Genomic DNA, 13,280 nt, shown 5'->3' with positions numbered 1-13,280 from the left:
CTCTCTCTCCTTTTATTTTTCTCTATCTTCTTTCATTCGCTCTCCTAATTCAGTCTCTCTCTCTCTCTCTCTGTGCAGAACTTCTTTCCGGAGCAGATGGTGGCATGGTGTCAGGAATCTAACGGCTCCATCCCCCAGTCACAGCTCTTACAGGTGGAGTACTGTTACACCACACACACACACACACCCACGCATTCGCGCACCTCTATCCCCACATACACAAGCACACATTCCAGAGAGTCCTTACTCACTCCCCTGTGTGTGTTGGTACAGAACTTCCTAAACTCCAGCAGCTGTCCGGAGGTGCAGGGGTTCCTCTATCTGAAGGAGTCGGGGAGGAAGTCCTGGAAGAGACTTTCCATGTTCCTCAGGCGCTCTGGACTCTACTGCTCCACTAAGGGATCCTCCAAGGTAGGAAGAAAATCAGGGATGTGTCCAAAATGGCTCCCCATTCCCTGTGTAGTGCCCTTGTTTTTTGGCCATAGACCCTTATGGCAGCCAATTATCTATATAGTGCACTACACTAAAGAAACTACTCCAAGGAAGGACTGTTCAAACCCCCTCCCTCCCTCCCTCCCTCTAGGAGCCCAGACACCTCCAGTTGTTATCAGACCTGGAGGACAGCAGTGTGTTCACAGTGACCACAGGGAGGAAGCTGCACAACGCCCCCACTGACTACCAGTTCTGTATCAAGGTGAGGGACACACACACACACACACTGGCCCCAGGTAACAGATAGTCCTGTACTGTGTGTACCTCTGCTGGGGTTATCCCTGGATGTAACCAGGTTATACTGGCTCAGCCTAGTGGGATAAGCTGGGACAGGGCATGCTAGGACACACTGAGCCTGACACACAAACAGATCAAATGTTATTTTTCACATGCTTCATAAACAACAGGTGTAGACAAACAGTGAAATGCTTACTTACGGGCCCTTCCCAACGATGCAGAGAGAAAGAAAATAGAGAAATAATAGAAAAGTAATAATAAAAACACAATGAGTAACGATAACCTGACCTTCAGAAAGTATTTATACCCCTTGACTTATTCCACATTTTGTTGCCTTACAACCTGGAATTAAAATTGATTTTTGGGGGGCTTGTATAATTTGATTTACACAACATGCCTACCACTTTGAAGATGCAAAATATTTTTTCTTGTGAAACAAACAAGAAATAAGACTGAAAACTATTCACCCCTTTTTTCTGGTCACTCTTCTGTAAAGCCCAGCTCTGTGGATTGTACGGCTTAAAGTGGTCCTATGGACAGATACTCCAATCTCCGCTGTGGAGCTTTGCAGCTCCTTCAGGGTTATCTTTGGTCTCTTTGTTGCCTCTCTGATTAACGCCCTCCTTGCCTGGTCCGTGAGTTTTGGTGGGCGGCCCTCTCTTGGCAGGTTTGTTGTGGTGCCATATTCTTTCAATTTTGTAATAATGGATTTAATGATGCTCCGTGGGATGTTCAAAGTTTCTGATATTTTTTTATAACCCAACCCTGATCTGTACTTCTCCACAACTTTGTCCCTGACCTGTTTGGAGAGCTCCTTGGTCTTCATGGTGCCGCTTGCTTGGTGGTGCCCCTTGCTTAGGGGTGTTGCAGACTCTGGGGCCTTTCAGAACAGGTGTATATATACTGAGATCATGTGACAGATCATGTGACACGTAGATTGCACACAGGTGGACTTTATTTAACTAATTATGTGACTTCTGAAGGTAATTGGTTGCACCAGATCTTATTTAGGGGCTTCATAGCAAAGGGGGTGAATACATATGCACGCACCACTTTTCCGTTATTTAATTTTTTTAATTTTTTTGAAACAAGTTCACTTCACGTATTTGGACTATTTTGTGTATGTTCATTAAATGAAATCCAAATAAAAATAAATTTAAATTACAGGTTGTAATGCAACAAAATAGGAAAAACGCCAAAGGGGATGAATACTTTTGCAAGGCACTGTACACACAATACCCCATAATGACAAAGTGAAAAGTTTTTTTTTTTTTTTTTATGTTTGCAAATTGAAAAATTCTCCCAGTGTCTGGTGTAAAGCAGACTGAACATTGACATTTACATTTACATAATTTAGCAGACGCTCTTATCCAGAGCGACTTACAAATTGGTGCATTCAACTTATGATAGCCAGTGGGACAACCACATTTTTTTGGTGGGGGAGGGGGGGGGTAGAAGGATTACTTTTATATTATTCCAGGTATTCCTTAAAGAGGTAGGGTTTCAAGTGTCTCCGGAAGGTGGTCAGTGACTCCGCTGTCCTGGTGTCATGGGGGAGCTTGTTCCACCATTGGGGTGCCAGAGCAGCGAATAGCTTTGACTGGGCTGAGCGGGAACTGTGCTTCCGTATAGAGGTAGGGGGGCTAGCAGGCCAGAGGTGGATGAACATAGTGCCCTTGTTTGGGTGTAGGGTCTGATCAGAGCCTGAAGGTAAGGAGGTGCCGTTCCCCTCACAGCTCCGTAGGCAAGCACCATGGTCTTGTAGTAGATGCGAGCCTCAACTGGAAGCCAGTGGAGTGTGCGGAGGAGCGGGGTGACATGAGAGAACTTGGGAAAGTCGAACACCAGACGGGCTGCAGCGTTCTGGTAAATTGTAGGGGTTTAATGGCACAGGCAGGGAGCCCAGCCAACAGCGAGTTGCAGTAATCCAGACGGGAGATGACATGTGCCTGGATTAGGACGTGTGCCGCTTTCTGTGTAAGGTAGGGTCGTACTCTGCGAATGTTGTAGAGCATGAACCTGCAGGATCGGGTCACCGCTTTGATGTTAGCGGAGAACGACAGGGTGTTGTCCAGGGTCACGCCAAGGTTCTTTACACTCTGGGAGGAGGACACAATGGAGTTGTCAACCATGATGGCGAGATCATGGAGCGGGCAGTCCTTCCCCGGGAGGAAGAGCAGCTCCGTCTTGCCGAGGTTCAACTTGAGGTGGTGATCCGACATCCACACTGATATGTCTGCCAGACATGCAGAGATGCGATTCGCCACCTGGTTATCAGAAGAATTGTGTGTCGTCTGCGTAGCAATAATAGGAGAGACCATGTGAGGATATGACAGAGCCAAGTGACTTGGTGTATAGAGAGAATAGGAGAGGGCCTAGAACTGAGCCCTGGGGGACACCAGTGGTGAGAGCACGTGGTGCGGAGACAGATTCTCGCCACGCTACCTGGTAGGAGCAACCTGTCAGGTAGGACGCAATCCAAGAGTGAGCAGCGCCGGAGATGCCCAACTCGGAGAGGGTGGAGAGGAGGATCTGATGGTTCACAGTATCAAAGGCAGCAGATAGGTCTAGAAGGATAAGAGCAGAGGAGAGAGAGTTAGCTTTAGCAGTGCGGAGAGCCTCCGTGACACAGAGAAGAGCAGTCTCAGTTGAATGACCAGTCTTGAAACCTGACTGGTTTGGATCAAGAAGGTAATTCTGAGAGAGATGGCAGGAGAGTTGGCTAGAGATGGCACGCTCAAGAGTTTTTGAGAGAAAAGAAAGAAGGGATACTGGTCTGTAGTTGTTGACATTGGAGGGATCGGGTGTAGGTTTTTTGAAGAGGGGTGCAACTCTCGCTCTCTTGAAGACGGAAGGGACATGGCCAGCGGTCAAGGATGAGTTGATGAGCGAGGTGAGGTAAGGGAGAAGGTCTCCGGAAATGGTCTGGAGAAGAGAGGAGGGGATAGGGTCAAGCGGGCAGGTTGTTGGGAGGCCGGCCGTCACAAGTCGCAAGATTTCATCTGGAGAGAGAGGAGAGAAAGAAGTCAAAGCATAGGGTAGGGCAGTGTGAGCAGGACCAGCGGTGTCATTTGACTTCATAAATGAGGATCGGATGTCGTCAACCTTCTTTTCAAAATGGTTGACGAAGTCATCCACAGAGAGGGAGGAGGGAGGGGGAGGAGGAGGAGGATTCAGCAGGGAGGAGAAGGTGGCAAAGAGCTTCCTAGGGTTAGAGGCTTGACATTTAAAGTGGTAGAAAGTGGCTTTAGCAGCGGAAACAGAGGAAGAGAATGTAGAGAGGAGGGAGTGAAAAGATGACAAGTCCGCAGGGAGTCTAGTTTTCCTCCATTTCCCTCTTCTGTGAGCTCAAACATTAGGGTTAGTATTGTGGATTAACTACAATCTCCTATCACAGCCATTAAACTCTGTAACTGTTTTAAAGTCACCATTCGCCTCATGGTGAAATCCGTGAGCGGTTTCCTTCCTCTCCGGCAACTGAGTTAGGAAGGATGTTTGTATTTTCTTTGTAGTGACTGGATGTATTGATACACCATCTAAAGTGTAATTCATAACTTCACCATGCTCAAAGGGATATTCAATGTCTGTTTGTTTTTTTACCAATAGGTGCCCTTCTTTGCGAGGCATTGTTAAACCTCCCTGGTCTTTGTGGTTGAATCTGTGTTTGAAATTCACTGCTCGACTGAGCGACCTTACAGATAATTGCTTGTGTGGGGTACAGAGATGAGGTAGTCATTCGGAAATCCTGATAAACACTATTATTGCACACAGAATGAGCCCATGCAACTTATTATGTGACTTGTTAAGCAAATTTATTCTCCTGAACTTATTTAGGCTTGCCATAACAAAGGGGTTGAATGCTTATTGATTCAACACATTTCACCTTTTAATTTGTAAAATTTCTAAAAACATAATTCCACTTTGATATTATGGGTTATTGTGTTTAGGTGTCCACATACTTTTGCATATATGGTGTATGTACATATAACTAGGAATAAAGTGACAGATCAAACAGTAGCAGCAGCGTATGTGATGAGTCAGAGTTGGTGCAAAATGGGTCAATGCAGATAGTCTGGGTAGCTATTGGTTAACTATTTAGCAGTCTTATGGCTTAGGGGTAGAAGCTGTTCAGGTTCCAGACTTGGTGCATCAGTACCGCTTGCCGTGCAGTAGCAGAGAGAACAGTCTATGGCTGGGGCGGCTGGAGTCTGACACGGCCCCAGTGATGTACTGGGCTGTCTGCACTACCCACTGTAGCCCCTTGGCTGATTGTTTGACTGACAGCCCAGTGAGGCTCCATGATTTGCTGATTGTTTGACAGCCCGGTAAGGTTCTGTGATTGGCTGATTGTTTGATTGACAGCCCAGTAAGGTGAGGAGTGAGTGCAAGGAGCTGAGGATGCTGTGTGCCGAAGATGAACAGAGCAGAACCTGCTGGATGACTGCCTTCAGACTGTTAAAGGTACAGTACACACACACACACACACACACACACACACACACACACACACACACACACAACCACAAACACACTCACAGTATCTTCTGTTTAACTGATGTTTCAATTATATGTATTACTTAAAAATTATTTTTGTTGTGCGCTACATATATGTTCTGTTTTGACAGTATGGAATATTACTGTATCAGAACTACAAGAGTCCCCAGCAGCAGAAGTCTCCGGTCTCACACTTCTCTACTCCTGTGGTAAGACTCCTATTCACATATTTGTATTCCCTACTCTATGACTACTGGTTAGAGTTATCCTGTTTTATCCTGAATGTCAATTTACTGTTAAGCAGACTAGGATCTATTGGAGAGGGTAGCGTGGCTCAGACAACTTCTCTGTCTCTGTAGAGGAGTGTGTCTGAGAACTCTCTGGTGGCCATGGACTTCTCTGGCAGAACGGGACGCATCATAGAAAACCCTCTGGAAGCACAGAACGCCGCGGTGGAGGAGGGACAGACATGGAGGGTGAGGAGGAGAGGAGGAAGGAGATGGGATGGAAGATTGGGAAACTCAGTCTGAAAAAGGTTTACTTCTGTCATTCTAAATCTAACATTGTTTTGTTTGTTTATCTTTCCTGCCGTCAGAAACGGGGTCAGCGTATGAATGCTCTGGGCAGCCCCAGCCCCCTCCACCCATCTTCTCTCAGCTCTGGTATCCTACACTTTACATTACCTTGCTCTTATACCTGTGTAGTAGTACTGTAATAATTACACTAGTAACAACATTTAACAGTAACTTCATAAATGCTTAGTAATGGAGTTTATTGTTACACAAGTGGAATAAGAAGCAGTTCCTATAGCAGTTCCTACATCTGTGGATGCATCCCAAATGGCACCCTATTTCCTTCATTGTGCACTACTTATGGGCCCTGGTCATAAGTAGTGCACTATATAGGGAAAGGTTGCCATTTGGGATGCAGACTGCTTGTATCTCTGCATGTGTAAATGTGGATAGTGCATGTACACGTCTTGTGTTTATATTTTGAAAGCAGAAAATGCCTTTCAGACACCTGATACCTGATGTTGTTGTGTCTTTCAGTGATCCACAGAACACAGCTATGGTTCCATGGTCGCATCATTAGAGAAGAGTCCCACAAGATGATCATGCAACAAGGACAAGTAGACGGGTAAGACTTAGAAGCTGTATTATCCATCTATCCACCCACCCAGCCACCCATCCATCCATCCATCCATCCATCCATCCATCCATCCATCCATCCATCCATCCATCCATCCATCCTAGTACCCACAAACCATCCCTATGTATAGATGTACAGTGTAAGTGACAATGTTTTGTGTGTGTGCGTGTGTGTGTCAGGTTGTTCCTGCTGAGAGACAGTCAGAGTAACCCCAAGGCATTTGTCCTGACCTTGTGCCACCACCAGAAGATCAGACACTTCCAGATCCTACCGGTCAGTTATTTCTACTCATCTACCTCTCTATTCTGTTCCACTTCCTTCTTGTTCATCCAGTTTGTCTCCATCTCAATTTGCTCTCACATCCTATCTCCTAGTCTCTTTCTCAACTGTATTGTATATGTGTATAATAGCTAACTTGTCTCCTCTCTCTCACAGTGCGAGGAGGAGGGTCAGATGTTGTTCAGTTTGGATGATGGTTCCACCAAGTTCACAGACCTGATCCACCTGGTGGAGTTCTACCAGCTCAACAGAGGGGTGCTGCCCTGCAAGCTCAAACACCCTTGTACCGCCGTGGCCTTGTGACCCTTCACCCCTGACCTCTGACCCATGAACCATAACCCCTGCCTTCTGGTCTCACACACTAACCTCTGTCTGCAGTTAAATTCTCTACCCCTCGTTCCCTCGATCGTCAAGTGTGCACTTATTCACTCGTTCCTCGTGGATTTAAAAGGAATGGAGCGTTGGAAGGAAGGATGCTGATGGCCCATGCTTAGTTACACCAATGCTTTTAAAATGCATGAGGGGTAGTGAGCAATTTCACACTTTGGGGGGAGGGGTGGGGAATTAGAAAGTGGCCACACACATAGATAGACGGACAGACAGACATGTGGTGTACTATATTGGTCTGTGGAAATCTGTGGATCCAACCAAGCCCCTGTTTCCTCCTCCTTCACCCACCTCAGACAGACAGACGATAGACAGGGGGCTGGTTTCCCCGCACTTCTTTATTGATCATCAGGGATTGACATGGATCGAATAGATCACAACGATTGACCATATGTCAAATCAACCTGTGCAGTCCAGTCTTTATAAGCTGATCACCTGATGCTTCATGCTGCCTACTGGCTGATGTTGCCTGGGGTGCATCATGAAGCACGACATTGCCTGGGGGGCATCCTGAAGCGTGACGTTACCTGGTGGGCATCCTGAAATGTGACGTTACCTGGGGGGCATCCTGAAACGTGACGTTGCCTGGGGGGCATCCTGAAACGTGACGTTGCCTGGGGGGCATCCTGAAACGTGACGTTGCCTGGGGGGCATCTTGAAACGTGACGTTGCCTGGGGGGCATCCTGAAATGTGACGTTACCTGGAGGGGAATCATGCCCTTCCTCTGCTTTCCTTACTGGACCAACCATCTCACTCTATCTCCGATACTTTATACAGGGCCACGAGGAAGAGAAAAAGAAAACGACAAAAAGAACACAGAACAAAAGCAAACCGTCTTGTCCATTTGTTTGAAATGGCAGATGATTGTTTGAGATGGGGACTTCCCTGTCAGAGCTGATGTCGTTGCGATGATGTTGTATTACTGTTGCAGAACTATTTGCACTTGTGAACAGACAGCTGACAGTTGTCTTGTAAGCTGAATGAAGCTGAATGCTTCTTCTTCTCAACCTGCTCTTCCTCCTCTCTTCCTGCTCCTCGTTTCTGCGTAAGAAATCCCAGCCTGCTGATTGGATCAGTATAGCGCGGGACAGGACTGAGAGGCTGAGCGTGCTGTTGCCATGCCGTTGAGAAAGGTGACTGCTGGGCAGCTCCGGAAAGCCTCTCCAGCCTCTCTGTTCCTGCTTCATCCGGCTCCACCTGATCCCATCAGAACATTTGGAAAACCCAGAAAATTCCCTGGAATCAACCCTAAAGTTCAGAGAGATGAGAACGGAACGGAAGGAAGAGGAGGAGACGTCTCACATAGGACCCCGGAAAACCTGCCCCCTGCACCGTCAATTTGGACTGTCAAGAGTTAAATCTTTCAGGCTATGTTCCAATACCCACACTAATATTGCACTTAGAACTGATGTCCAATACATTGTTTAATTGTAAGTGAACAAAATCTCATCACCGCCAGTCAGCATTGTATGAATGTCAATAATTATTCTCCAAGTCAGTTGTTAGCTTCCTACTGCAGTCAGCATGATGATGTGTTCAAATACTATTTTATATCATTACAAATACTTTATCTGTGCTTGATTGAGCTTGCCTGGCTTAATAGACCAATAGAACAGTCCCAAAATGTCAAACCCCACCCCTCTGGCACTCCAGGCAATCTAGAGCAAACTCCCAAAGTATTTGATAGATTTCAAATAGTATTTGAACCCAGGTCTGGCTGTGTTGTCCCTGACCCACACCTTGATGTTGTAGACCGGGGGTGTCAAACTCATTCCATGAAGGACCTAGAGTCTGCTGGTTTTTTGTTTATCCTTTCAATTTGTGTCCAATTAAGACCTAGACAACCAGGTGAGGGGAGTTCCTAACTAATCAGTGACCAATAGATGTGAAAGGGCATTCATTCTCAGAATACAGGGATCCATTTAAAGCACTCCCCAACATGCCTGTATTTATGTTGAAATGTAGGCTTGGTTGACTTTGCTGCAGCCACAGTTAAATGAGTTTCCCTCGCCTTAAAGTGAACATTGTGAGCGTGTCTGTGTGTATGAAGTCATACTATTATAATGCACATAATACATTTCAGATAGAAGGATAGATGGACTATGTTCCAAATCCTCCTCTCCTGTTTAGGAATGGAAACAAGGGTCTAGCAGGAAGGTTTCTGTGAGTATTGGGACTCAGCCAGCCCCTTTTTGGTCCCATCCTGTCCCGTCCTGTTCTGTCTTGTCATATCCTGTCCTATCCTGTTCTGTCCTGTCCTGTTCTGGCCCATAGTGCTCTGTCCTATCCTGTCCCGACCTATTCTGTCTTATCCTGTCCCGTCCTGTCCTGCTCAGTCTTCTAGCGTGAGGCAGCAGAGCTGTAGGCCTAGCAAGTGTGTGACATAATACCTGCTCAAAGCTTCCACCAGATTTACTAGACACGCGCACACACACACACATACACCGTCCCGTGCCAGATTGACAGTTAATAGCAAGGGGCTACCAGGCACTCTGCTAGGCCAGCTCTCTGAATAACGTCACTCCCATCCCGTCACTCCTGAACCATACCTGACTCTACAGCTCTACAGGAGTCTGCACTACCAACCAATCACATACTTCACCTCACTCAGAAGCTTAGTCAGTCAGGGCAGGCTAAAACTTTAACCACCCCTCTGTCTCTATATGTCGCTCTGTCTCACTCTCTCTCTCTCAATCTTTGCCTCTTAATCACTGTGTTATAATGCAATCCTTCACAGAAGTCCAATCGTATGGATGTACAGTATATATAAATTCTGCATATATGAATATCTATTTTATAGAATGTGAAACTATGGAAAAGCTGTAGATCTAACACTGTATCTAGGTTACAGATCACTATGAGTGCGTTCCAAATGGCACCCTATTCCCTATATAGTGCAGTATTAACAGGAATAGGGTGCAATTTGGGAGATTGCCTATGTATTGGGCGTTATGCTTTTGATCATCACTCAGTCTCAAATGAAGATTTTTATTTTTTTCATTATTTGATTCATTGTGCATAGCCACTTGCTATTAATTTTATCTCAAATTGACCATTTATATATAAAAAATTATATACCAGAACATAAACAGTATAAAATTAAGCTATCAAACTGGACTCTTTTAGCATGCATTGAATTCTACAAGATGTATAAGCTGACTGGCTCAGAGAATGTTGAAACTGTCTATGTAAGGACTTTCGATGCTGTCAAAGTCCTGAGTCGCTGTCCTGAACATGAGACTTAGGCCAGGATTCAATCAAAGGTGCGTTGTCGACAAGCCCACTGCACTGTCGACAATGCGCCTTTTAATTGCAATTTCCCTGATGTTTGCGGAGATCGCATTTATGGTAAACGCTGCAGATGTCGGCACAAGCGTAAATTACCTTTAAAAGTGCAAAGCACTTGTTGACAAAGCACCTTTTGATTGAATCCGGGCCATGAAGCTTTCCTTACACCAGTGTTTCCCAAACTTGGTCCTGGGGACCCCAAAGGGTGCACGTTTTGATTTTTCTACCAGCTCAGTTGATTATTTGAATCAGCTGTGTAGTGCTAGGGCAAAAACCAAAATGTGCACCCTTGGGGTCCCCAGGACCGAGTTTGGGAAACCCTGCCTTACACTCAATGGTGAGAACATATTGCTTACTTCACCCATCCAGTTTTTCTGATCTAGGCCTACATCAGAAAAAGGCATGAGGAATAGTCTAGGGCAGGGGTATTCAACTCTTACCCTACGAGGTCCGGAGCCTGCTGGTTTTCTGCTCTACCTGATAATTAATTGCACTCCCCTGGTGTCCCAGGTCTAAATCAGTCCCTGAAATGCAGTGGAACTGGCTTTGAGGTCCAGACTAGAGACTGAAACGGAACCAGCTAAGCATATCTCTCGCATACATTTATCAAATAAGCCACACAAAAAAAAAGAAAAAAAAAGTAAGGTTGGCCTAATGTTTCTGCTGTGCCAGTGTAGCCTTATCCCCTCCCTGTCTCTCTGCCCTTAACTCCATGTACAGTATGCAGGGTCCTGTTCCATAGGGCCAACCCTAGCAGAATCTTTTTGCAAGGTGAAACTATAATCTTGTGTGTTTCAATTGGATATGTTCAGGTAGTTTCTATTTGTTACACTTTGTTTTAATACATTGTCTAACTGCTGAACACAACCCATCTGTTCTGCACCACTCAAGCCCATGGGCAGGGATTCAAACAAAACTGGCTCGTACTAAAACTGCAATCCACAACAGCCGACATCGCACTGCACTTGACTTTCGAGGGTAATTGATGTTTTAGCCGACACCCGCTGCATTTGCCCCGAATACGATCTCCACGAATATCAGCAAAATTACTTTTTAATAGTCAAGTGCAGTGTGCTGTCGGTGGGTGGCGCATTGCGGTTTGTTTGAATCCCGGCTCATGTCTATTAACGGAGGTGTCTGTCCACTCCTGTTCTCTCTGAGAGCTGAATGTCAGGAAGACATCTGAATCAACCACGTTGTATCTCCTGTTCAGGTATTTTGTACAAATAAGGGACTGATATATTCTCTGATTATTGGAAATTAGAAATAAAAGGCAACATTGCTATGAACCAAAAGGCTGATCTGGTCATTATTATAACATCATGTAATCATCCTGTGGCTCTGGTGAGGGGGTGTGATCAATGAGAAGGTGTTAAGGATCCATTCTCTCTGTGTTGGCAGTGTGTGTGTGTGTGTGTGGGGGGGGGGGGGTTGCTCTCAAACGCCAAGAGAAGTTTTGCATTCTTTCAAATGCATCACACAAGTAGACTATCACTCTGACCAATAGTAGACTATCCCTCTGACCAAGGTCAAAGCACACTTTTTATTTACACACACATGCCACTATATAAATTCCTTCCTCATTTTAGTACAAGTCAAACTGCTCCTAGTCCTATCCTTATACAACTCAGGAGTGTGTGTGTTTTTTTCCCCACACTGCCTCAGCACTCCTCTTAGAGAGGCGTGATGTGCTTGTCCTGCCCCAGGCGGCACGTGTGGATTATAGCCTGTTAGAGAGGTGGAGTAATCAGGACCCGGTTTCCCAAAAGCATCTTAAGGCTAAGTTAATCTTAGAATCATATGTTTCTAACGATGAACTTATCTTTAAGATGCTTTTGGGAAACCAGGCCCTGGGCTGTTCAGGAGCACTGTTGATCCCACAGGATGACAGAGCGACTCTAACGCTAACACACACGCAGGCACACATACACACACACAAAGACAGGTTTAATGTGTCTCTCACTGCTCTGTGCTACAGCCACTTCAGCAGGTGCCTCTATCCTAAACCACTTACACTTAACAAACACAGTAAATGTAGCCAATGTGGGAATTGAACCCGCAACCTTGGTGTTGCCAGCTCCATAACTCATAATAATAACAATAACTATAACTCATACAGGTTGATAACATTGTTTTCATTCATCCTAGGACATTTAATCTTCCCACACACATTCACTAAGCGGTCCATGAATACTATATATTGCTACAATTTACTCTGTGCCATTACCCCTGTAAATCTAAGCGGGCGGGGGGGAATTGTTTTAAGATGGTCATGCTATGGATCATTTAGCTATTTGATTTTGGGCCCCTTTAGGTATCATAAACAAACTAGTAAAAAAATATGTAGGTATTTTTTTACATATATTTAACCCCTTTTTTGGGTAGGCACAAAACTACCTCCAATTTGTTTAAACCGGTACCGGTTACCTTCAGACAAGTCCACTTGTGGGGACCGTCAAGCAAAACGGAGAACACCATAGTGTTTCGTGAGAATCTCCCCTTTCCATAGAGTGGAAATAGTTAGCAGACCGTTCGGACACTACAGACGTATTCGTGAGAAGATCGATTTTCGGGATGTCTCATGGTCTGACAAACACCGCTGTAGCTCGGCCACCTTCCAACGCAGATGTGGTGGGTTGAGATGCAGCCCATGCAAAAAAACATATCTCTAGCTTAAACTGACGGATTTTTATGGGTTTTTTGTGTATGTAACTTAGAGTGAAGCACCGGTGCATCAATACACTCTTTACATCTTGAGAATGAGATGCTGGAACCCTGTTCATGTATCTGAAATATCATATTTACCATCATAACAGGCCACAGTGACCCTAGTGGAGGGATCTTCCCTAAGAGGATAGCACCATCTGGTGGTTTAATACGGATGATGTAACAAGCAGGAGCATCTATTCAAACTCTGTTGGTCACACTCAGGAAAATTCTCAATCAGGCAAGA

At 45.4% G+C, this 13,280-nt stretch overlaps 1 protein-coding gene across 1 annotated transcript in view; it reads left to right on the top strand.

Annotated features, from left to right (window-relative positions):
* The window catches only part of LOC311125059 (growth factor receptor-bound protein 10-like), a 48,131-nt gene extending 36,509 nt beyond the window's left edge, over positions 1-11,622 (top strand). The window contains exons 8-17 of the mRNA XM_084158365.1: positions 79-153; positions 274-411; positions 584-694; positions 5,092-5,190; positions 5,355-5,432; positions 5,583-5,699; positions 5,819-5,885; positions 6,273-6,360; positions 6,552-6,645; positions 6,808-11,622. Coding sequence (XP_084014491.1) covers positions 79-153; positions 274-411; positions 584-694; positions 5,092-5,190; positions 5,355-5,432; positions 5,583-5,699; positions 5,819-5,885; positions 6,273-6,360; positions 6,552-6,645; positions 6,808-6,954 — 1,014 coding nt within the window. The 3' untranslated portion in view covers positions 6,955-11,622. The remainder of the gene's footprint in view (positions 1-78; positions 154-273; positions 412-583; positions 695-5,091; positions 5,191-5,354; positions 5,433-5,582; positions 5,700-5,818; positions 5,886-6,272; positions 6,361-6,551; positions 6,646-6,807) is intronic.
* Positions 11,623-13,280: the final 1,658 nt, after the last annotated feature.

The sequence above is a fragment of the Coregonus lavaretus genome (assembly GCF_964263955.1).
Source record: "Coregonus lavaretus genome assembly, chromosome: 3".
In the NCBI taxonomy this organism is placed as follows: domain Eukaryota; kingdom Metazoa; phylum Chordata; class Actinopteri; order Salmoniformes; family Salmonidae; genus Coregonus; species Coregonus lavaretus.
Note: the sequence above shows the minus strand (reverse complement) of the source record. Positions and strands in the feature narration are given on the sequence as shown.